General features: G+C 44.9%; 1 protein-coding gene across 1 annotated transcript; it reads left to right on the top strand.

The window, feature by feature from the left end:
- The first annotated feature begins 3,724 nt into the window (after positions 1-3,724).
- On the top strand, positions 3,725-24,323 carry DNAJC8 (DnaJ heat shock protein family (Hsp40) member C8). Its single transcript, XM_048501936.1, has 9 exons — positions 3,725-3,859; positions 5,332-5,433; positions 6,477-6,533; positions 8,701-8,767; positions 9,006-9,100; positions 11,343-11,414; positions 12,432-12,523; positions 20,023-20,098; positions 23,511-24,323. The coding sequence occupies exons 1-9, from the start codon at positions 3,791-3,793 to the stop codon at positions 23,631-23,633; spliced, it is 753 nt and encodes a 250-aa protein (XP_048357893.1). The 5' UTR covers positions 3,725-3,790; the 3' UTR covers positions 23,634-24,323.
- Positions 24,324-25,746: the final 1,423 nt, after the last annotated feature.

Genomic DNA, 25,746 nt, shown 5'->3' with positions numbered 1-25,746 from the left:
AACCCCTCCCTCACTTCTCCATTGGCTAGGAGATGAGAGGGCCACAGCCTATTACAATTCATCTAGGGCCTAGATTCTAGGCATATTCTAGATTCTAGAATAGATTCTAGGCATATGTCATATACAGTGGTGGGATCCAAAAAAGTTAATAACAGGTTCTGATGGTGGTGGGATTCAAACAGTGGCGCCGCCGCACACACGCCCCTCCAGTCCCTATTGGGCAGGGAGGTTGCTTTAGTAACCCCTTCTCGGCACTCAGAAAAAATTAGTAACCACTTCTAGAGAAGTGGTAAGAACTGGTTGGATCCCACCTCTGGTCATATACCATGTGGTATCTCCTTCAATTACATACATCTCTATACGGTCATTTCCTGTAATTAGTACCTGCTTCTCTTCAGTTGTCAACCTTTCATTAGTGTCTTCTTGATATATATCGCACCTGCCACGTCTTATCTTACTGTGAAGATGCCATCATATTTCAAACACCCCTTAACAAGCTCATTAGGCTAATCTAAGGGCCTTCTAAAAGCAGGTGACTCTTGACACAGGAACTTAGACCTTCTTGGTCTGAGGCCCCCACATTCCTTTACTGTAGATAACTATTGAATCCAGGCTTCAGGAGCATCTTAGAAAAAGACTTTAAAATGTTTCTTTATATTTGGGTTAACATATAAGATATAAGTCAATAAAAATATATTCAGGACAAACAGTTATTTCTGCTCCTTTGGTTATACATTAGCTAGAGGCCTAGGAAGTACAGGGGTCAGTGCTATCAGTCACAGACCAGGAAAGGGATTTGGGCGTCTTAGTTGATAGTTCCATGGGAATGTCAACTCAATGCATGGCAGCTGTGAAAAAGGCAAACTCTATGCTGGGGATCATTAGGAAAGGAGTTGATAATAAAACTGCAAGGATTGTCATGCCCTTATATAAAGCAGTGGTGCGACCGCACTTGGACTACTGTGTTCAGTTCTGGTCACCACATCTCAAAAAGGATATCGAAGAGATAGAAAAAGTGCAGATTAAGAGGCAACCTTGAGGGATGATGATTGAAGGATTGGAGCACCTTCCTTATGAGGAGAGGCTGCAGCGTTTGGGACTCTTTAGTTTGGAGAGGAGACGTCTGAGGGGGGATATGATTGGAAAGTCTATAAAAAAAATTATGCATGGGGTAGAAAATGTTGTTGACAGAGAGAAATTTTTTCTCTCTTTCTCACAATACTAGAACCAAGGGGGGCATTCATGGGAAAATGCTGGGGAAGGAGTGCAGGACTAATAGAGAAAGGAAACACTTCTTCACTTTCAATGTCAATGATTGGTGTTTAGGAATATGCTGCCACAGGAGGGTGAGGTGATATTACTAACCTGGATAGCTTTAAAAAGGGCTTGGACAGATTTATGGAGGAGAAGTCAATCTATGGCTACCAATCTTGATCCTCCTTGATCTCAGATTGCAAATGCCTTAGCAGACCAGGTGCTCAGGAGCAGCAGCAGCAGCAGAAGGCCATTGCTTTCACATCCTGCATGTGAGCTCCCAAAGGCACCTGGTGGGCCACTGCGAGTAGCAGAATGCTGGACTAGATGGACTCTGGTCTGATCCAGCAGGCTAGTTCTTATGTTCTTATGAAGCCCAATCAGATTTTCTAAATGGAGTTTCTGCTGGACAGCTCCTACTAGCACCATCTTACTGATTAGGGTCTTCTGCAGAGAGGCAAAATGTTTTACACTTCAAACTGAAAGACATTTTCTTTTGACCATATTAAAGGATTATACAAAGATTCATTACACATGAAACATTCAATGCCTATATAACATACTTAGGATACATACATTGAACGTGAGTGATTAACATATTCTTTACGTTTCATTATTAGCTAAAATATAAAAGCATTCAAATATAAAAACAAGATTATAAACGACTACATTACCTATTATTCCCTTCTAACCCTTGACCTTTTCTTCTGCTAGCTCATTATCTTAGAGCAGGTGTGCTTTTACCGACAAACATAAGAAATACACAAATCAAATGCGATATGATAAGCATCATACTCCCATCTCTCCTGCATTCCATCCAATAGCAGGCTTTTAACTTTTCTTACCCTGGAGCCAGGCCGTTCCACATACTTTCTTTTAACATTTTATAAAAGTATATTAGGAATATAAAAGTGTATTTTAAAATCATCTAATATTCAAGTGTGGAGACTATATATTAACTTTATAAAACTAGATTATATTCAGTGTTCAACAACTAAATCTTGTGATTCAGGTGGATGTGATGGGGTGATTCCGCTAACTTCCCAAGCCTCGTTGAGCTGGCAGCCCGTTTGGACGATAGAGCCGAGAACCCAGGGCGGCCTTTCCCAGGCGCCGCCTTCACACGAAGCCGCACGTCCAGGTTGTGGCGTGTCGTCGGAGTCTCTTTGGGCAGGGGGGCCGCTGCTGCCCTCCGGTGGCCAAAGTCATGAATTACAAGCGCCGACCTCCCCCCCCCCATTTCTCAGGTTCTAATTCTCATGGTTCTAAGCATTGTTATAACGTTCTCAGACAGCTGATACTGTGCTGACACTGGCAGCAGCCCCTTTTCCGCTCCCCCACCACGGCCCCCTGAGCCTGCGGTGGTTAGAAGGGCCGTTGCCACCATTATAACGATCGTTATAGCGATCGTTATAGCAATCGATACAACGATCGGTTATCTGATCATGTATCGATATGTAATAATACCGATCGAGAGGCATAACCGATCCACGGTATAAGCGATCGAGTACATGGCTCATCCGATACCAACGATCGCTTCCAATGAACGATCGATCCCCTCAAGGAATCAAATCCGATCGCTATACCGATCGCTATACCGATCTGTATATCGATCGATACAATGATCGCTATAACGGTGGCAACGCCCTTCTAACCACGGCAGGCTCAGGGGGCCGTGGTCCGGGGGAGGGGCGCCGGGAAAGGGGTCGGCTCTCCCGAGCACCGTGGGTTGGGTGCTGGGCGCCGATTGGCCGACGCGCGGGGCGTGGCGCAGGAAGCCGCCCGGTGGTTGCCTGAGGCGCGCGGCGCCCTGCTCGGGCCAGGGAGCTCAGAAGAGCGCGAGGGGAGCGGGGCGCCGGGCGCGCCTGCAGCGGGGCCTAGACAGCACACGCATCATTAATGCCTGGTGTTCCTGAAGCCTTTCAAATTTAAATTGCCACTCAGTTCAATATTTATTGCCATACAAGATCAGAGAACCAACACAGCAAAGATAGGTAGTCTACAACAATCGTTTTAAGCAATACGCAATGTAGGTAATAATATGCAATGTTTAATACAAAATAAAATAGCGCCACTCGACTTCTGCTTTGTTTTGAAAAACCTGGAGCCGCCCATTGAGTTAGAAACATATGAAGACTGCATGTTTCATACAAACTAAGTTTAAATTTCCGGTTAAAAACCGACGCTCCGGCTTCCTTGGTTTACGAGCCATCAAAACTGCATCAAACAGGGGTTTTTGGGGCGGGAGGGCGGCTTTTGATTTGGGCCAAGGACAAGGAGGCCATCCTCCGCCTCTCTTAGCAAACCCTATTTCTAGGTGCTACTTTAGGCCTCGCATTACGAAAGCCAACCGACAGGTCTAATGTAAATCCGCGTCGATAGGGGATCGGAAGTGTTTTGTGAACATAGGCGTCGTCAAAGAGGAAGACAGGAAAGGGGGGGAAGAGCGAGAGAGGTGGAGGGAGAACGTTATCCCGATGACGCCTTCGGAACCGCGTCACGTGGCGGGAGGGGCAAAGGTCACGTGGCGCAAAAGATGGCGGCTCCGGGCGAGCGAGAAGCTGGAGGCGGCGCCGAAGAGGCGTTTCTCACCTTCTACTCCGAGGTATCAAGTGGGATCCGAGCCCCGCCCCCGCGGCCGGTTCGCCGTCGCTCTTTGCCCCCCCGTCTCCCATTTCTGCCTTTCTTGGATGAGCTGCGGGCCCGACTCTGAGCGAGGAGGCCTGCCTGGAAGCCCTGGTCTCTCTCCCTGGGGCAGGGAAGGGTCTAGTCCCCCTGTTTCGGTCGTTGCCATGGCAGAAATTGGCTTCTGAAATTGGTGGATTTTGGTTTTGGGAGCGGGCCAGGCTCGCGTCTGAGTGTGGCCGGTACTGAAAGCTTTTCAGTCCAAGGCACTTCTACATTTAGCTCTCCACCATGCTCTTTCATCCTATGAGAGCCAGCGCGGTGTAGTGGTTAAGAGCAGGTGCACTCTAATCTGGGGAACCGGGTTTGATTCCCCGCTCTGACACTTGATCTGTGCTGGCTTATCTGGGGAACTAGATTAGTTGGTGCACTCCAGCACATGCCAGCTGGGTGACCCTGGGCTAGTCACAGCTCTTCAGAGATCTCTCAGCCCCCACTGCCTCACAGGGTGTTTGTTGTGAGGGGGGAAGGGCAAGGAGATTGTAAGCCCCTTGAGAAAGGGGGGGATATAAATCTAAACTCTTCTTCTTGTTGTTAAACGTAGGGAGTATTCAGAGAGATTCTGTTCCTGGGTGTAGGATCATGGCCACTCACCATTAATAAATCTTTCTTTTAGGGAGCCAGTGTGGTATTGTGTTCTTTTAGGCAGCCAGTGTGGTGTTGTAGAGCACTGGACTCTAATCTGGAGAATCGGGTTTGATTCCCCACTCTTCCACATGAGCAGTGGACTCTTATATGGTTAACCAGATTTGTTTCCCTGCTCCTACATATAAAGCCTGCTAGGTGACCTTGGGCTAGTCACAGTTCTTTCAGAACTCTCTCAGCCCCACCTACCTCACAAGGTGTCTGTTGTGGGGAGAGGAAGGGAAGGAGTTGTAAGTTCCTTTGAGTTTGTAAGCTGCCTTGAAATTCCTTATTGGAGAGAAAGGTGAGGTATACATCCAAACTCTTTTCTTCTACTTCTATAAACTTGCCCAATCACTTCTTTAAAGCTTAATTGACTGTTTATTCGGCGTGTGGCGCTGAGCTCCACAAGTTCCTTAATCCTGTTTGGCAGAGATCCAGGGGCACCTTATTCTGTCTTGAGCTTTTGTGAGTAAAAGTACACTGCATCAGATGCACAGAGTGGATAAATGTAAAATAAATTTCCATGGATGTCCACTACACACATTTGATGCAGCAAGTTCAGACTAACAAAAACACATGTTGGAATAAGTGTTGTTAGCCTTTAAAGTTCCATCTTGACTTGAGTAAAATTAACCCACAGAACTATTTGTAAAATTCATTGTTCAATATGTAAAGTAGTATCTTTTTCCCTTTCCTGAATCTACTGTCCATTAATGTCATCAGCTAGCTTTGTAGGTGTTATTAACAGAGGATCTGACGTTGCAGGTGAAACAAATAGAAAAACGAGACTCTGTCTTAACATCAAAAAATCAGATCGAGAGGCTTACTAGGCCTGGAGCATCCTATTTCAACCTGAATCCATTTGAGGTAGGAATTGTCTTCATACTACAATTCTGCTAGGCCTTCTGGCTGTTTGCTTGTTTGATTTAAAATGCATTTGGGACAGACACTGGATTTTTTATTTGTACAATGCTGGTCCTACTAGTGGCAGCATGAATAGTACTGGCTAGCCTGAGCTTATCAGAGCTTGGAAGTTAAGCAAGATCAGCCACAGTAGTACTTGGGTGGGAGACCACCATGAAAGACTGGAGTTGCTATGCAGAGGAAGGCAGTAGCGAAACACCCCTCCTCTTTTCCTGCCTTGAAAACACTGTAGTCCTGCAGTTGCCATAAGTCAGTTGTTACTTGATGGCACATAACTGTTGTTATTATTACCATGCTGCTATATAATGTATGATGCCCACTACTGACAGGCTATTTGAGAACTGTTCATTTGACAGGCCAGGTCCAGTTCATAGCAGATGCTTTCTTCCATGCCAATAGGAACTACCTCTTTGATTTCTAGTTCCAGCATTCACTTTGTGTACCTTTTTTACGTGGATAAGGGAAAACATCTTCATCACTCCTTCTGCCTGAGTTGCTGAATGTGCAGAAACCCTTGCAAAACCCTTGTAAACAGCTATTTATTACAGGCATTCTATTGAGTGCAGCAGAAAAAGAGGACCCACCCGTTTCTTATGGTGTTTTTTCACTTATTGGGGAGGGTGTTATGTTTGGTGGAGCTCTTATATGTATATAAACTGTTATCCCTGTAGCCCACGTGTAGAGCAGTACAACTTCCTTTCTTGGAATGGGAATGGTTTTCTAAGGCATTTCATTTGTCAAGACCCCTGTTGATTTCTCAGCCTCACCCATAAGAGAAAGAGAGAAGAATATCTGTTTAATGACCTTACATGTAATTCTAGGAAGACGAACATAGGTGTCGTGCTAGTAATTTCTTGCCACAATAATATCTGTTACGATGCTCCCTCCCCCCTTTTTTTTTGCCAGAGAAAATCGTGGGAAGTTATGGAGATGTAGAACCACTTGGAAATGCAGCTGCTTATCATTTCACTGCTGATCTCTTTTAGGTATTGCAGCTTGATCCTGAAGTGACAGATGAAGAAATAAAAAAGAGATTCCGTCAGGTGTGTGGCCCTAGGGCAAAATGAATAGTATAAAGAGCCTTGGAAGACACCCTAATTACCCAACTACGGGCAGAGGGGAAAGTACTTTTTGCTCAGTGAGAAACCAGAATTGGGGCCTGTGGAGGGAAACGACTGTGGCTGTGAAGTTGAGTGTGGCTTGCTGCTAAAAGAAGGTGTTTGTTTTGTGTCTCCAGAACATGTGACCAACGGCACCCTGCACTCCTTAAACATTACAAGGCCACATTTTAGCCAAGGGGTTTATTTGCTCTACTAATAGGTAGAATGTGTATGAATAGCAACTTGCCTCATTCCATATTGTCTCTCGGGTTGAGCTATAGAGAGAGTAAGCATGAAAAAAATGAGACAAGAATTGCATAGTTGAAATTTTACCACATTGGTAAGTCGACCAAAGACTTAGCCAGTCTCAGCTGGGTCTCCATTCGCCATACGTTGGAAGTTAACAGGGTAACTATTCCTTGCAACAGTAATCCACCAGGTTGGGCTTGGAGGGGCACTGCAGCACCCGCCAGCTTGTTTTGCAGCATCTACTGCTTAAGCCATAGCAATGAAATCCAAGGGGTCTTCAATGGAAGAGAAAGAGAGAGCTTTTTTTCTGCTCCCCACCAGCTAATTATCTAGCAAAGCGTGCCAAGCTCCTCCTGGGCAAGCACACCGCAGCCATGCATCCTCAACGTAACCATAAACATAGAAACATAGAACTGGAAGGTACTTCAAGGGTCATCTAGTCCATCCCCCTGCACTGCCCAAGACGTTCACAACTACCTTCTCTACTCCGCAAGTGACCCCAGCACAGAGGAAGGCAAAAAACCCACCAACAAACTCTGTAGGACCCCTGACCAATCTGGCCTTGAGCACTGACCACTGGCTTATCCCTTCCTGTCATGATCTGGCTAAGTTCACAGAAAAATGTAGACTTTCTTGTGTCTCTGGATCTTGGCAACCTCTCCTTGTCTCTTCGGTTTGACTGAGAAATGATGACTGCCCCCTGGTCACCTATACTCTTTCTCAGGAAAAGGTGACAGCGTGGTCATGCGGGCTGGATCAGAAGTTGCAGCAGCGCATGACCACACTATGAAGTAGTGCAAATTCTCTTAAAGAATCTTACTGACGCGCCGGCTTCGTCAAAACCATTGTTGTCTGAGCTGTTAAACAGCACTTTGATAAAAGAACATTTATAGCCTTCCTGATGGCTTTTAGTCGTTTTTAAACTGTTGTTTTTGTTCCTGGTCTCAATAAATCTGTCAAAGTAGAAAAGTTGAGCCTTCCTTCAAGGAAATTTGTTTGATAACACAGACTCTAGAAGAATACACCACACTACAACAACAAGCCTTTATTGGCATACAAAACAGGACAAAAGTAAAACAAGATTAAAAAACACAGGTAAAATTACTAATTTCCAGTATAAAATTTGCAACAGTCTCGCAAAAGAGCACATCAGAGCTGTTCAGGAGGTTGGGTATCTTGTAACACTCTTGCCTCTGAGAACATTGCAAGAAAATAGAATTCATATATTTCATGCGTATCTTATCATATTTAGGGCATACCAGAGCAGAGAACTGGTCCAATTGTGTTTCCAACTGTAACCAGATCACAAGAACAAACCCTTTTAGAACGTTCTATATTCTTAAATCTTCCCTCCAGGAGAGCTGATGGCAGCACATTACATCTTGCGGTAGCCAAAGCTCTCCTCTGGGTGGGATTAATCAGCAGACAAAGATATGTTGCCATGATTCCACGCTGGCATGGGATTAATAATGTAGTCGGGGAGCAGGTTGTCTTGGCTGCAAGAGTCAAACAATGAAAATCAAGATCCAAGAGCCTATTCTTAACTAGTCTGAAGGCTTCCACCTTTGAATACACCACACTAGTGAATACTGCTGTTGGAAGTGACTTCCTTGAATTATTGCACAGAGTGGAGGAAGCTGGTTGACTAACAAGCTGAATTTGTGGGGGGGTGGGCGGGGGGAGGGGACTGGTCTAGGAAAGTGTTTTCCTCGAAGAACGAAAAGTTACCTTCAAATGCCTGAGTGTCATTTTATTGACAAACTATGCAGGGTAAGAAGGTGGGTGTCCTGTTTCCATGAAAGTCATATACTGCACTTTTTAATTTTTTTAGTGATAGGAATCCTTTGATTTTCTTTTGCAGTTGTCCATATTGGTGCATCCTGACAAAAACCAGGATGATCCCGACAGAGCCCAGAAAGCATTTGAAGGTACTTCCACGTCTTTTGTGTGCATTGTGCAAACAGGTCTGGGTGACTACACTGTAGGGAGCTAGGGAGAAAGAAACTGATGGTGTCTCTCAGTTGCATTTATGAAAGTGAATGTGGTTTTGGGTGGTTGTTGCTTTGTTATCCTATTTATTTTAATTTGCCTTGAGCTCTAGTCGCTTAAGCAATGTAGATTCGTTAGTTTATGTGGATGTGCTGATGGAAATGTCTGGTTTGCCAGCTGTTGACAAAGCGTACAAGCTGTTGCTAGAGCAGGAGCAGAAGAAGAGAGCCTTGGACGTGATTGAAGCAGGGAAGGAATACGTGGAGCACATTGTAAGTAGAACGTGCGCGAGTGATTCCCAGTTGGGGATGTGAGGGTCTGTTGCCATACTGCATGCTATGTGCCACAGAGGTGGGATCCAGCAGGTTCTCCCCAGTTCCCGAGAGTGGGTTACTAATTATTTGTGTGTGCCGAGAGGGGGTTACTAATTGGGTCCGCTTTTCCATCTCCACGCCCTCGCCTCCCCGAGAGGCATACTGCCTTTGAATGTGAAGGTTCCATATATCAATTGCGACTAATAACGTAACTCCCTGAACTGGGCTAATCCCTTTCAGGTACTGCAATTCATTGATTCTCAGCCTTTCAGTACCTTTTATCTCACCAGTGTCTATCAAATAACCTGTGTGTTTTACCATTGCTGTGTTCAGATTTGTGAGTTGGGGTATTTTCTATAATGTGATGATGATTTAGAAATGACCTGGTGCAAAAAAAAATTTGGGATCGTGGTGGGGTGACTGCCCATGGGGGGGCATCCAACTCAGGTTTTGCCCAGGGCTCAGGTTTGCCTAGGTACGCCTCTGCCCCCTTTGCTGAGAGGGGGCTGGCAAGGGAACCTGTTACTAAAATTTTTGGATCCCACCACTGATGTGCCACTCAATATTGTGTTGAGATGGTACAACATCCTATCTGGAAAACTGCTGGTGCATCTGATCAACATCTAGGAGGGGAATTAAGAACAAGCTCTCAGAATTGGGGTCTCGGTAAAAAAAAAACAGGACAAAAAACTCCCGTTTCACAAAGTCTTTGTACATGGCACAAAGAACACAGTTGCCCTCAGAAATAACAAAAAAAGAATATAGGAACCAGATATTTATGTAGTAAATGAAGAAGAAGAATAGTTCGGATTTATATCCCGCCTTTCTCTCCTGTAGGAGACTCAAAGGGGCTTACAATCTCCTTGCCCTTCCCCCCTCACAACAAACATTTTGTGAGGTAGGTGGGGCTGAGAGAGCTCCGTAGAGCTGTGACTAGCCCAAGGTCACCCAGCTGGCGTGTGTGGGAGTGCACAGGCTAATCTGAATTCCCCAGATAAGCCTCCACAGCTCAAGCAGCAGACCAGGGAATCAAACCCAGTTCCTCCAGATTAGAATGCACCTGCTCTTAACCACTTTGCCACTGCTGCTCCTTGATTGGAAGTCTATCATTTTGACTTCATACCAGTTACAGTACTAAGGGCTATCAGAGGATGTGAATAGACGGCTATACTTTGACCTCTTCAGCTTTCAGTGTGTTGTCTAAAATTACCTTGGGAATATTCTGGAAATAAGATATACACAGGAATTCTACTTCCTGGGGTTTCTCTTACCTTGATTTCCAAAAACTGTGGGGGGTTTTGTCACCTGCAGCTCTGGGTTGATAAGAAGAAACCTTCCCAGGATGTTGCAGAGCTGAGGAGACAGCTTTGTGAAAACGAGCGTGTATGGAAATTAATTTGTTTCCTTTGAATGCTGGGTTCCTAGCTGCACAGGCTCAACGGAATAGCATTATACAATAGAGAGAGGAGAAGTTGCAAGGCATTTTATTTCTTTCTGTTCTGTTTCCCATTGCATAGAATGGTGAGTTCCAGAAGGTTAGTCGTGTTAGCTTCCTGCGGCATGAACCACCATCCAAGGGGGTATAGTGGTCCACTGTAGGCTGACCTATGGCAGCATAAGCCTTAATAGATTAGAGCCCACTTTGTCAACAGGTAAAGTGATGTACTCATGGGGGTGTTTCAAATATGCACATACAAGGTGATCATAGAATCATAGAGTTGGAAGAGACTCCAAGGGCCATTAAGTCCAACCCCATGCAATGCAGGAACACATAATCAAAACACGCCTGACAGATGGCCGTCCAGCCTCTGTTTAAAAACTTCCAAAGAAGGAGACTGCACCACACTCCGAGGTAATGCATTCCACTGTCGAACAGCCCTTACTATCAGGAAGCTTTTCCTGATGTTTAGGTGGAATCTCTTCTCCTTCACCTTGAACCCATGACTTCTGGTCCTAGTCTCTGGAGCAGCAGAAAACAGCTTGCTCCCTCCCCAACATGACATCCCTTCATCTTTTCATTCAGAGCATCAGAGTATTTTCTTTGCCTTGATTGTTTTAAACCATTCTCGATTCTGTAAGTAAATACATGACGACAGGGCTTTATTCAGCCCTTTATGTGCAGAAAGTGGCATGAGTCTTGAGCATGAGCCTTGAGGAGAAATTGGTGAGGATTCAGTGCATCTGTTTGGGGTTTTTTTAGGTGAAAGAGAAAAAGAAGCAGTTAAAGAAAGAAGGCAAGCCACCCAGTGTCGAAGAGGATGATCCAGAAATAGTAAGTTGGGTTGCAGGGTTCACACACAAGTTCTGGAACATACCCTGTTCTTTTTTTCAACACAACCTCCTTGTCATCTTTCAACGAGAAATGAGAGCTACTCCTAGAAAAGCTTGTGCTCCATCACTATCCCACCGCTAGTCACATTTAGATGAGAAGAAGAATTTGGATTTATATCCCCCCCTTGCTCTCCTGTAAGGAAACTCAAAGGGCCTTACAAACTCCTTCCCCCCCCCAACAAACACCCTGTGAGGTAGGGGGGCTGAGAGAGCTTCAAAGAACTTTGACTAGCCCAAGGTCACCCAGCTGGCATGTGTTGGAGTGCATAAGCTAATCTGGTTCACTAGATAAGCCTCCACAGCTCAAGTGGCAGAGCGGGGAATCAAACCCAGTTCTCCAGATTAGAGTGCACCTGCTCTTAACCGCTACACCATGTTGGTTCTCTTTACAGAGGGAGAAAGCTTGCATCTTTCTCTTTCGAATGCTCTGGGGCTAATTTTGCCACTGTCCGGTGAGATCTATTGTGTTTGACTTTTTGGATTAGTAATCTTTTAAGAAAGGAAAACTAAATTTTATGTCTAGTGGATTGCTGATCAAATCCTCCCAATCCAGGGGTGGAAAGTGTTGTCAAGCTGATTTATGGTGATCTTGAAGGGTTTTCAAAGCCAGAGATGAGCAGAGATGGTTTCCCATTGCTTGCCTCTGCGTAGCAGCCCTGGACTTCTTTGCTGGTCTTCCATCCAAATACTAACTAGGACCATTCCTCCCTAGCGTCCAAGATCTGATGAGATTGGGCTAATCTGAGCTGTTGACTTAGCTAAAATGTCAGGAATTGCCTGTTCATCAGTTTTTTATCGGCCTTGGTGCCTGTCCTGGTATCTGGAAGCTCAACCAGCAATGTATCTGCCCACTTCTACTTCACTGTGGAAGAGAAGTAGAAGTCTTGGGAATTTGCCAGTGGCCCCCAAGTTTTAAGGGAGGCCCTCATCACCTATAATAAACCTGTGTTCCTTGCAGTTCAAGCAAGCTGTCTACAAGCAGACAATGAAGCTCTTTGCTGAACTGGAAATCAAAAGGAAGGAAAGAGAAGCAAAGGAAATGCATGAAAGGTAGAGTTTGTTTGTTTGCTTGCTTGTGCACTTATAAGTTTTGGAGGTTGGGTTAAGGATGCTTTGTCCTGTGAGGGAGTGTTCGAATAAAAGAGCTGTCGTGTAGCTTAGTGCGATGTATGTAAGTTCAATATAAATGACTAGTAAGTCAAGGGCAGGGAAGGCAGACTCTGGGTAGAGCATGTTCTCACCCTCACTTCCCATCAGATGCAGGGGAATGAATGGAGTCCATATTGTGGGATCTGGATAAGCAATAAATTGGGTGATAGATGTCTTTCCATTGCAACATTTAGGACTTGACTCTAGACGGCAGTGTGTGCCTTACCTCGTAGGCTGAGAAATCCAGATGGCGACGGCAACCGAGATGCTGTAATTTGTGAGCTCTTCTTTTTAAATGTCGTTTTAATTAGTTTTTTTAACAGGACTCTAGCAGGTTTTAACTCCTCTAGACTTCTATTAATCTTTCTTTGCCTTGGAAGAGGCATCTTAATCATCTAGTCAGCCTTGAAGAGTTAGTTTTAATAGCCTTTGTTTTAATCTCTGCTTCGGCGTTCGTGCAGTGAAAGCAAGGAAACGCTGCCACTCTAATTCAAATCCAGCTTCAAGTCAAAAATCTTGTAAACAAACCAGAATTTACTACTTTCAGTCAACATTCCGTTCCCCCACCGGATGGGCTTAAACTTACCAACAGATTTTCTGTTTTGGATTGTTCTTCAGTTCTCCCTTCTGAGAATGGAAATGAGCCTGTCTTCCCCTCTCAGCTTAATGAAGGCGTATCCTCAATTGTGGAAGGGGTTACAGAGACTAGTGACGCTGCTGCTCACGGTGGAAATGATTCTGTCTTTCCCAGTAGGTGTATCTTAACGGAACTTTTAGCAAAGCAGGATTTTCTAATTTCCAAAACCTCTGAGTTATTTTATTGTTGAAGGCTTTCACGGCTGGAATCATTGGGATGGTATGTGGTTTCCGGGCTGTATGGCCATGTTCTAGTAGCATGTTCTCCTGACGTTTCGCCTGCATCTGTGGCTGGCATCTTGCTTTACTACCATCAGATCCTCTGAAGATGGCAGCCACAGATACAGGCAAAACGCCAGGAGAAAATGCTACTAGAACACTGCCATACAGCCTGGAAACCACACAACATCCTTTGAGTTATTGTTGATTAACTGCCTCCTTAAACACCAAAAGTTGAGGCTCTCCTATGCTCCCAAATTATGGAGAAAACCTAATACCTCCTGCAGACTCTATCTTATCAAGCTCCTACATATCTGTTTTCAGATTGTATGAACTCTCTTATGTCTCTGGTTCTCTAGAAACACCAGGTGGCAGTAGCAATAAGGGACACTAAGTTTAACCTTGGCAAATGGTCTAATTTTCACAGAATTCGGATTTCATTGTGTCAACCACTGAACTGTGACCTGAGGAAGGTCTGAATCAGGTCTTTTGAACGTTTACCTTATTATAACAATCACCCTAGGACGATCTTAAATTTTGTAACTTCATGCTGTCCTAACAAGCTGCTCAGACGGAAAGAGTACTTCGCCAATCATTGTGACATCATATTTACATGAGTTTTTTAAGAACATCAAGTCCCCCAAACTTGTGATTCCTGCCTGCAAGAACGAGAGGGTCAGGGAGCCAGATCTCACAATGCAGGCTTCTTCTACGGGACCTTTAGCTTCATCTAATTCCCATGCCCGTGAGAATCAAGAACTTTACTGACGAGTGGAAGAACTTAGAACTTTGAATTAAAAAGACTGTTAGATCCCAACATTTGACAAAGATTCCCTTGAATGTTGCCTCTGCTAATTTGCAGATGACTGCTGACTTGGAAACTGTTCTGCCATCTCGAACTAATCTACCCTTGAACCTGAAAGGCCCAAGGAACTTGTCCCAGCCCAACCCTGGATCCCCTGCACAGTGCAGTCTGGACACTAGTTCTCCTAGATCTACTAGCCCTGCCGTCCTTTAACTACATTCATTCATTCATTCATTCATTCATTCATTCATTCATTCATTCATCCAGTGCTACTAATTCCACAAATATTTCTCATTTTGTGAGTGCACTCTCCATGAGATGTTAATACTATTGGACACGGACGTTGACTTTCGTTCAACAAAGGTGCTAAGCAGGAAGAATTCCCTCCAACACCCCCCCCCCCCCGATAAATCCTGGGCCAAGGAGCTTGAAAAATTAGAAACTACCCAATCTTTACTTATAGCTCCTGGCTGGCATACAGTCTCCTCTACGCCCCATGGGGATCCTTTGTCTTGAGAGGAGAACCATGATGTTACTCTCCAACTCACCTCCAAATCCCTGGAAGAGGCGGTCCTTGCGGGGCTTCAGGATCTCCCAAGTGCCGAACAAAAAGCCATCATTGTTAAATTAGAAACTACTACTTCTAAGCTTATTCAGCCTATGCAGTCTTTGTCCCTGGCAATAGGGGATCAGGCTTTGGCATTTTGTTCTGAGCCTGAGCGTTCTGTTGCGTCGATAAGCTCCTCTCAGGTGGCCCTGGTTGTCCTAACCAACTCACAGTAGAAATCCACCATCACTGCAATCTCCAAGTTAACTCATGTACTCCAGAGATCACTTTGGCTGAGAACTCTGCTTTGGAATTGGGACCCTCAACCATGCCCCCTACTATCTTTTAGTAACAACTGCATCCTCCCTGACATTCCTGGAATTGTGGACTTAGATCCTATTGAATGATGCCCATATCCAGCTGGCCTTTCTGTTTTATCATGGAATATTTCAGGATGGGGGAATAAGTCTAGGAACCCTCACTTTTGTAAATACCTTAGAGAGGCTGATGTGATTCTTCTTCAGGAAACGTGGGTTAATTACCATATTGGTTTTAAGAGCTATAAGTCCTTCTGCCTTCCAGCAACCAAACTGTCCAGGTTTGGCCACTTTTCTGGTGGCCTTTGTTTTCTAGTTTCCCAGACAATCCACACACAGGCCCTTCCCTCCTTCTCTCAGTCAGCCCAGGCTGTGCTAATTTGTTGGGGGAATTTTTCATTGATCCTCGTTAATGTTTATGTTCCTGCAGACCTTCAGGAAGAAACCTTGAGCGAAACATGGGACAATCTATCCACTTATATTGAGGAGCTTGAACGCTGTCATCCCTCCTCTGAAATTGTTTTAATGGGGGATTTTAATGCAAGAGTAGGTGCTAATTTAGCTTCCCTCCTTGAGCAGGAAGGTTTTGATGATGAATCTCACCATTCACTTTTACTCCCTGCCTTTTGTGACTCAAAGGATTCTCAGTCCAATGCTGCTGGTAGGAAATTAATTCATTTGGCCATCAAGCATAACAAACTCTGGTTTAACGACTTTGGCCATACCAGCAGGGGCTGATGGGAATTGTACTCCACGAACGTCTGAAGCGCCAGAGTTGGACACCTCTGGCTTAAAGTGTTATGTCCATGCTCAAGATTTCACTTTTGTTTCTCCTCATGGCTGTAGTGTTGTCAATTATCTCCTAATCTCTCAAAATTTAAGATCATCTGTTTTATCTTTTCAAATTGGAGACCTTTTGCTGGGTGATCGTCTTCCCCTTAGACGTGTTTTGCCTTACGTGGAGGGTGATAATGTGGTTCTATCACCACCCAGCGAACCACTACCTAGACTAGTTTGGTCACTTAAGTTGGCCTCAGCCGCTGAAAACTTACTTTGTTCCCCCAGTCTAGCCAGTCTCAAACTTTCGGTTCTTGCTGCAGAATCGAAGGTTAAGGGGGGAATTGATATTTAAATATTTGAAGGGATGTCATGTGGAAGAGGGAGCAAGCTTGTTTTCTGCTGCCTCAGAGACTGGGACACACAGTAATGGATTCAAGGTGCAAAAAAAGAGATTCCACCTAAACATTAGGAAGAACTTTCTGACCGTCACTGCCTCAGAGAGTTGTGGAGTCTCCTCCTTTGGAGGTTTTTAAACAGGCTGGATGAACATGTATCGGGAATGCTTTGATTGTGTGTTCCTGCATTGCAGGGGGTTGGACTTGATGGCTTTTGTGGTCTCCTCCAACTCTATGATTCCCCCCAGGAGACAATCATTAGGTTTAAAGCCCTACTTAAACAAATTGTGGATGGTCTTTCAACGTCCACCATGGGGGAACCAAGCAAAAACAGAAAGGGAACATCCTGGTTTGACAGAGAGTGCTTGGAGCATAACAGTCAAATTCACTCCTTATATCGGAGCTTTAGGGATTCTGGAGTCCTGGATCTCCTCGATCAATTAATACAATGTAGGAACAACCTTCGTCTGTTAATTAGAGAGAAACAAATGAAATATGTCAACGCTCAATGGGAACACTTTCATTTAGCAGTAACTACCAATAACTCCAAGCTACTCTGGGATGTGTTGAACAACTTTAATTGAAGAAAGCCACCCACCCCTACTTGTATTACCCCTGATATTTGGCACGATTATTTTTGCAAACTTTTAAAAGATTACATTTTAAGTAACGGACTTCCTCCGTCTACCCACTCAGGTTTCCCTAGTTGGCCCCCTGTCTCAACACAAGAAGTATTTGAGCTGCTAGAGGAAGGAAAGCCCCTGGTCCTGATATTATAATTCCAGAGATTCTGAAATTCCATATTGACTGTGGGCCCCTATCCTGGCTACTCTTTTTACCCAAGCAAATAACTCAGGTATGTTTTCCAAGAGTTGGCTGTCTGTGGCCGTGATTCCCGTCTCTAAATAAGGGAATCGCTCAGGGCATGCCAATTTCCACCCTATCAGTCCACTTTCGGTGATAGGAAAGATCTATTCTATGCCAAATTACTACTGAAGAAACTCCAGTCGTGGCTCCTCCACTCTTGTGCAGAGGCTGAACAAATAGGCTTTTGTAAAGGGAAATCGCCCTTGGACAATGCCTTAGTGCTATCACACTTAGCCAGTAAATATACCCTTAATGCAAACAATTAACTTTATGATGCCTTTATTGATTTAAAGGCTGCCCTTGACATTGATGCCAGACATCTCTTCTTAATAAGGCAACTGCACACTAATACCAGTTGCTGGATTAAGTGTTCCCAAGAAGGCCTTTTGTCAGACAAAAGTTCCATTCCCAAAGGGGTCAACAGGGCTTTGTCCTGGCCCCTACTCTTTTCAGTCTCTTTTTGAGCGATCTCCCCTCTACTCTTTCAGTAGTGAATAGTCATTCCCCAAAATTGAGTAGATCCCATGTATCAATTCTGCTCTACGCAGATGATGCTGTTTTACTCTCCCGTTCCAGAGTTGGCCTTAGATGTTTAATGAAGTGCTCCGTGGACTATTGTGAATCCAATTGACTGGTAATTAATTATGAAAAAAACCAAGGCACTGGTCTTCTCTAGGTGCTTAAAGAAGTTCAATTGGGCAATGAACAGCACCCGAATTGAACAGGTTAAGTGCTATAAGTATCTTGGCCTCTTGTTTTCTTATAACCTCTCATGGATCGCCCATCGGAAGGCTGCACTCCTAGCCACATCTAATAATATTTATGCGCTAATACGTTCCTTCTACAGCTGCAGCCATTCTTTTATACCCCCAGCCCTTCAGTTTTTTAATGCTAAAGTCGCCTCGAAATTGCTCTATGGAGTCCCAATTTGAATTAAAGCTGCTAATCACTCCTTGAACTCTCTTCAATCCAATTTTTTTCCCCATAAGATAACAGAACTTCCAATTTGTGTGCCTTCTGCAGCCCTTTGCCTAAACTCGAGCTAGGTCAAAGCTCTTTGGAATCAGTCGCTTAGCTAAGGGCCTTTGGATTCTGGCTGCAGATGCACTACCTCTCGGATTGCAATTCCCTGGTCCATCGCTTGCTCTCGGATACTCAAGCCAACCCCCGGTTTTCCATAATCGAAAAGAAAATGGTTTCTATAGGACTGTCAGTGGATTCACTCAGTTCCTTGTCCGACTGAAAAGCTTATAAAAAAATTAAAAGGCTGATTATTGGATAGAGTTTTCCACTGTAGTCACAGCAGCCAAGAGAACTCCCCTGTATTTTTCAGTCCCATTTGAACAGGGCCACATGGCTCATTACTTGTATTGCTTAATAAACCCTGCTCAAAGGAGAGCTGTAATGCTCACCAGGTTTAATGTTATGTCCTCTGCCTTGATACATGGTAGAATTAACAATCAAGAAAAGTCAAATAGATTGTGCTCGTGTAATGCTGGCTTAGTCAAATCTTTGGCCCACCAGTTATTGTATTGTTCTAGATCAGGGGTCCCCAAACTTTTTAAACAGGGGGCCAGTTCACGCATGGCCAGAGCCCAGCCGGGGGCCGGACCAAGTGCCACCCGCGGGGGGGCGGGCGCCATCCATCCGCCCTCGACCCGCCCCTGGCCAAGCCCCCCACCCCCGCGGTCCCCTTCCAATTCGGCCCTGAAGCTCCGCTGCCTTTCTCTCTCCCCCCTTTGCCGCATTGGTACGGTCCCCTCCGGCCGCTTGGAATGAGCAGCGAGTTGCCCGCGCTTGAGGCTGTTTGTAAACCTGGGGAAAAGGAAATAGAGAAGGGAGAGATCCGCTTCTGCCCAGCGGGCCGGATAAATGTCTTCCGGGGGCCTGATTTGGCCCCCGGGCCGTAGTTTGGGGACCCCTGTTCTAGATTCTAGGAAATCAGACCCAAGTATGTGAGTCTTACTCCTTTATTTTTAACTGATCTCCCTGACTTATTTAGATGTGTGATGGTGGCAGATTTCCTTTTGGAAATTATCGAAAGCCAGCAGCAACTTTTTACTTAACATTTTATTCTCTGCTTTGTTTATCTGTGGTTTTATCAGTCTTTCTCTTGCTATATTTCTTTTCCTATTATGCCAACGAAGGCACGAATGATTGAATTTACTCTTGTTCTTTGCTTTGAAGCCAGGCCTGTTGCTTTATCAAGAGCCCCCTCCTGTGGGTTTGTCTGTGTACTGAGTTTTGCCCTGAGACCCACCAAACTCTGCAGAGCAACCCAACGACTGGTGCATGTCTCCCATAGGCTAAGTTTCAGCTCTTGTGTCCAAACTGTTATTTTACAGTGGTTGTTTTGGTTAGAAAGGAGGAGGCATCTTGTTGACAATCATACAATGACAGTATTTTGTTAGAAAACAGTGGGCAATGAGTGCCGTTCATCCAGGCTTCTACCTAGGAATCATTTACGGCCCTACAGCAGCGTCTGCATTGAATGGGCATTTTGTCCTTAAACACTGAGAAGCCTTATATGGCAGTAGAGAAGATGTTATTTTTGTATCTAAAGGGACACAATGAAAATTGGAAGGTGGGAGGAAGTTCGGATATAGCCAGGAAGTATCAAAATATGTGAAAATCTGTCCCCCAAATTCTTCTGCATCTTTCTATTAAGCAGAACGTTTAATCCACTGAATTCCATCCATCTCTCTTGCAGGGTCCCAGCTGATTCTTAAACCAGCTCTTGGCTAAGCTTAGGTGTCCAACATTCTGCATTCCTCAGTCCCGTTTTGTTCTCGAGGACGGTAATGTTAATGTTTCTTCTTTGGCTTCTATTCCAGGAAGCGGCAGAGAGAAGAAGAGATTGAGGCACAAGAGAAAGCCAAGCGTGAGCGAGAGTGGCAGAAGAACTTTGAGGTAATTGTTCCTGTGCAGCTCTTGCTGCTCTGTCTAAGCCAAGGGTGTCCAACTCTGGGGCTTCAGATGTTCATGGACTACAATTCCCATGAGGCCCTGCTGGCATGGCTGATTGGCCATGCCAGCAGGGGCTGATGGGAATTGTAGTCCATAAACATCTGAAGTGCCAGAGTTGGACACCTCTGGTCTAAGCGGCCTTTGCAGCTTCAGATGTTTAGTTAGAGAGCAAGTCCCATCAAAGTTAGCGAGGTTACTTCTGATTAAACAAGTTTGGGATGGTGCTGCCAAGCATTCCCCAGCAAGTTTGATTAAGTCCTTTCTTCAGATAGGTCTCCCAGAGGTCTAGGGAGATCTTTCTGTGGCTTGTTTTATTTGTGGTCCCTGCAAGTAGGTCCCTTCCATCGGGGAATGTGAAGCAGCCTAAATTATCCTGTGGCTTCTCTGCCACAGTATCATGGTATTTTCCAACCTTTCAGCCTGAGATGTCAGGGAGTGAACCTGCAACATTTTGCATGCAAAGTATGTGTTCTATTGCTGGCCCTTGGCTCTACCCAAGAACGTTTTTGGAGCATCATGGAGTGAACTAAATTTAGACAATACATTCATTCATTCATTATTTATTATTTAGACTTTTATACCGCCCCATCCCCAAGGGGCTCCGGGCGGTGTACAGCATAAAATCTCAATACAAGTATAAATATAATTAAAACCTTCAGCGGCTGGTCCCTCCAAAGGCCCGGCAGAACAACTCCGTCTTACAGGCCCTGTGGAACTCGCCAAGGTCCCGCAGGGCCCGGACAGCTGGAGAAAGAGCGTTCCACCAGGCCGGGGCCAGAGCCGTAAAGGCCCTGGTCCGCGTGGAGGCCAGCCGCATCATTGAGGGGCCAGGGGCCACCAATAGATTGGCCTCAACCAAACGGAGAGGCCGTGTAGGGACATATGGGGTGATGCGGTCTCGAAGATACGAGGGTCTGAACTGAATTTCTTCTGGCCAGTAGAAGCTAAGAACATTGAACTGAATTTCTTCTGGCCAGTAGAAGCTAAGAACATTAGAAAGTGCCTTACACCAAGACAGACTATTTGTTTGTCTTGATATTGTCTTCTCTGACTGGCAGTCTCTCACTGGGGTCCTGATGAAAATCTTTCCTAAGATTTGATGCCCTTTGACCACGTAAATCTGAGTTGTAACAAGATCAGTATTGTTTGTTCAGTCTCAAGAGTCTCAGGTTGTGGTCTTTCTCATCACCTGCTACCTGATTTTGGTTTAAACGGGAGATGCTAGAGGATGGACCTGGGACCTTCTGCGTGCCACTTTCCACTTTCTTACATACTGGCAGGATATTGGGCAGACCTGTGGTGTTGAGCTTGAGGCCAGAGCGAAATGCCTTATGTGTATGAGCTGGAATTGTATTGGGCTAACAAACTGTGCCCAGAGTGATTTGAGCGGCTGAAGAAGATTATCAAGTCGAAAGTATTGGATTAATCCCGGGTCAATATTTCCACCTCCATCTCAGCTTGACCATCAGCCAATGATTTCATCTCAGAACTGTGCACTGTGTTACAGAGACTTCAGTTTCAATTTTAAAAACCTTTAATGGCATGAATTGCAATAATCTATAAAATGATATAAAATAAGATAACATTTGTATTTAAAACAATATTACCGTATATACTCGTGTATAAGTCAAGTTTTTCAGCACATTTTTGTGCTGAAAAAGCCCCCCTCAACTTATACACGAGTCAGCTGTATTTTAAAAAATATTTTAAGGTTTTTACTTTGTCGGCCTCCAGGGGTTGCAGTTTTTAGGCTAGTGGCACCAAGATTTCAGGGTAACATCAGGTGATACTCCTGATGGTACCTACCAAGTTTGGTAAAGTTTGTTTCAGGGGGTCCAAAGTTATGGATCCCCAAAGTGGGTGCTCCCATCCCCCATTGTTTCCAATGGGAGCTAATAGTAGATGGGGCTACCCTTTTGGGGGTCCATAACTTTGGACCCCCTGAACCAAACTTCACCAAACCTGGGTGGTATCATCAGGAGGGTCTCCTAAAGATACTTTGAAATGTTGGTACTGCTAACATAAACATTCCTCCCCTGACAGGTTGTGTGAATGTCCCTTCTGAAATGACACCTGCCATGTCCAATGTTAAAAATATGTACACTAAAAATAATGAACTTTCTTTTAAAAAGCAGGGTAGTTTTGAGTCACAGTGAACAGGCATGTTCATTCCAGTTTTTATTGTAAGATCCATTGTTTAAAACCCTTCCTTACAAAAAAGCTAAGGTTTTTGTACTTTTAAAGTTATTGTTGAGACCATATTGTTTTTGTTGATCCTCTTTTCCACTTACAGAGCTAGTTTACTGTTTTTCTTTGAAATAAATATTCAAAAACATTTAACCAACTGATGCCTCAATTAATGTAATTTTATTGGTATCTATTTTTATTTTTGAAATTTACCAGTAGCTGCTTCATTTCCCACCCTCGACTTATACGCGAGTCAATAAGTTTTCCCAATTTTTTGTGGTAAAATTAGGTGCCTTGACTTATATGCGGGTCGACTTATACAAGAATATATACGGTAATTAATTCGATCTCTCATTAAAATATAATTTTTTTCTACTATGTTGAAATTAAGGGTCTAATCACTGGCTCTGGACTGTTTTTTGGCTCTATCCTGGAGATTTTCAAAGCTTCCGTGAAGAACTTGGCCACATTCCAAACTTTTTTTTGGCTGGTTATCTGGCAAGAGGTGGCAAATAGTTTGTGACGGAGACTTACCACTCTCTTATCCCTAAGCAGAAGAGCCCAGAGAACTGCTGCTTTCCATATAAATGGCAGGGAATCCTTGAGATCAGTGCCTAGGAAACTTTCCTATGCAGCAAGCTGGCTTGCGGAAATATGCAGAGGCACCTTTGAAGAAAGGAAGCGGTGGGGTGGGGTGGGTGGGTTGAAATGAAAAGGTTTGGATGAAGTAGGGTCAGCCTGCAAAAGGCATAAGATTGTAGCAGGAACCCAAATGCCAATTCGGAACGGGAGGCATAGACGTTTATAGGTGGTTTATAGATGGGTGTTTTTGTTTGGTTGCAGCCAATCTGCCAGTTGTTACTGTAAAACACACTGTGAAAGTGTGTGACCTGCTCGCCCTTGCTGTGACCCCCAAAGCACTTCTCTGAGCTGTATCGTATATCGCAGTGGTGGCGAACCTTTGGCACTCCAGATTGGCCATGTTGGAAGGGGCTGATGGGAATTGCAGTTCGTAACATCTGGAGTGCCAAAGGTTTGCCACCACAGGTATATCCTCAGAAAGGCTTCGTGGAGCAAATTTCCTGTTGGATGACTGCAGGCAATGGAAGCTGCAGTCTCCTAACTCATGTCCATTATTATTCCCTCTCTCATCTGCTCCCTTATGTAGGAGAGTCGGGATGGCCGTGTCGACAGCTGGAGGAACTTCCAAGCAAATACGAAAGGGAAGAAAGAGAAGAAAAACAGGACCTTTTTGAGGCCCCCGAAAGTGAAGATGGAGCAGCGCGAATGAGCCGGTTTTCTCCCAGGCTTTGAAAGGACTATCCTGTACCATCGCATTTAAACCTTTCTTGCTTTTCCAGTAGGATCTTTTTGTTTTCCAGTATGATTGAATTCTTGGTCAAAGTATTCCCCACGCCCCACACCCCGTACTCTGCTCATTTGCCTGAGGTTCATGGTGTGACGTGCAGGGCCCCACTGATCTTAGAACACTTGGCTTACATAGGAAGACTCTGCCAGAAGCTGCCCGCCATGTCTCCCTTTTAGTCCCATAATTCCATGTTCTGTACTCCCAAGGATATTTGCTGTTCAGAGTGGTCATCTGCCTTGATTTGTAGACGTGTCGCGCTGAGGCAGATGCTCAAAGGTGTTGTCTTGGTGATCCCTTTGCTCACTTTAAAGTCGGTCATTTGTTCCTCCTCTGCATTGGTCTCCACTCGTCGTTGGCGAGGGTTCGAGCTGGGAAGCAGAGACGTACGGCTTGGCTTGCAACTCGGCCGCATGGAGCTGAAATTCTCCCCTGCCTGATTTCCCGGCTGGCAGCTCCTGGTTTCCAGGATCACAGATTTGGGGGAGAGGGTGGGGGGGCAATCTGCTTAGCTTGATGGGCCAGTCAACCTCTGTAAATAAATAAAAGAAATATCTCGTTGAATATTCAGTTAGTGGCCATGTTCTGTATTCAAAATACATTTTGCTCCCGGAACGTTTTGATCTTGCTTTTTAGCCTCTCTGAAGAAAGGCCTTTGCAACTATTTGAATTGTTTACGAACTGAGTTAGAGCCGGATAGCCAGCTTTTTGGACGTTGTGGAGCCAGCTGCAACTACCCAGCGTGGTATAGTGGTTAAGAGCAGGTGGATTCTAATCTGGAGAACCGGGTTTGATTCCCCACTCCTTCACCTGAGTGGCAGAGGCTTATCTAGTGAGCCAGATGTGTTTCCGCACTTCTACATTTCTGCTGGGTGACCTTGCGCTAGTCACAGTTCTTCGGAAGTCTCTCAGCCACACCTACCTCACAAGGTGTCTGTTGTTTGTAAGCCACCTTGAGTCTCCTTACAGGAGAGAAAGGTGGGGTATAGATCCAAACTCTTCTTCTTCTACGTGATTTTCAGCAGATGCTGGGCAGTCATTAGAGATTGCTGCCCCATCAAGGAATGTACGGTGTTACGTGAAGGAAATGTCCGGCAGTAGAGCTTTTACGGCATCTGCCCATTTCTGGATGTTGTGCAAAGTGTGGGGCTATGATAGCTGCACCACGGAGTCCTTTTTCTGCACCAGACCCACAATGGAAATGCAGTCTGCCAAAGAGGGCAAATCTGAAATAGCTGCAGTAGAGAGGCATTGGTGCATTTGTTCTAAATTCCACAGGTAGCCCTCTTCAATTGCTGCAGTGCAGATGCCTTTTATTAATGACACTGGCACGTCTGGTGAGACCTTAAAGCAGGCTGAGCAGAGGTTCAGGGCATGAACCATTTCTTGCCTTAGTCTGTCGGGGTGGATTTTTCATTTTCCCTTTATGAGCTGCTTCCATGCCATTGCCTACATGTTGCTAAGCAACGGTTGTTCCTGTAAGTCCCATTCGGAAACCTTTTGCCAATCTCTAAAAATGCCAGCTTGACTTTATCAAAAAGGATATCGAAGAGATAGAAAAAGTGCAGAGAAGGGCAACGAGGATGATTGAAGGATTGGAGCACCTTCCTTATGAGGAGAGGCTGCAGCGTTTGGGACTCTTTAGTTTGGAGAGGAGACGTCTGAGGGGGGATATGATTGAAGTCTATAAAATTATGCATGGGGTAGAAAATGTTGACAGAGAAATTTTTCTCTCTTTCTCACAATACTAGAACCAGGGGGCATTCATTGAAAATGCTGGGGGGAAGAATTAGGACTAATAAAAGGAAACACTTCTTCACGCAACGTGTGATTGGTGTTTGGAATATGCTGCCGCAGGAGGTGGTGATGGCCACTAACCTGGATAGCTTTAAAAAGGGCTTGGACAGATTTATGGAGAAGTCAATCTATGGCTACCAATCTTGATCCTCCTTGATCTCAGATTGCAAATGCCTTTGCAGACCAGGTGCTCAGGAGCAGCAGCAGCAGCAGAAGGCCATTGCTTTCACATCCTGCATGT

Source organism: Sphaerodactylus townsendi, linkage group LG06 (assembly GCF_021028975.2).
Source record: "Sphaerodactylus townsendi isolate TG3544 linkage group LG06, MPM_Stown_v2.3, whole genome shotgun sequence".
NCBI classification, from domain to species: Eukaryota; Metazoa; Chordata; class Lepidosauria; order Squamata; family Sphaerodactylidae; genus Sphaerodactylus; species Sphaerodactylus townsendi.
Note: the sequence above shows the minus strand (reverse complement) of the source record. Positions and strands in the feature narration are given on the sequence as shown.

Coding starts and splice junctions, on each gene's coding strand:
- DNAJC8 (XM_048501936.1), top strand. CDS start 3,791: ATGGCGGCTCCGGGCGAGCGAGAAGCTGGAGGCGGCGCCGAAGAGGCG. Junction 6,534..8,700: donor TAAAAAAGAGATTCCGTCAG/GTGTGTGGCCCT, acceptor TTTCTTTTGCAG/TTGTCCATATTGGTGCATCC. Junction 12,524..20,022: donor GCAAAGGAAATGCATGAAAG/GTAGAGTTTGTT, acceptor CTTCTATTCCAG/GAAGCGGCAGAGAGAAGAAG.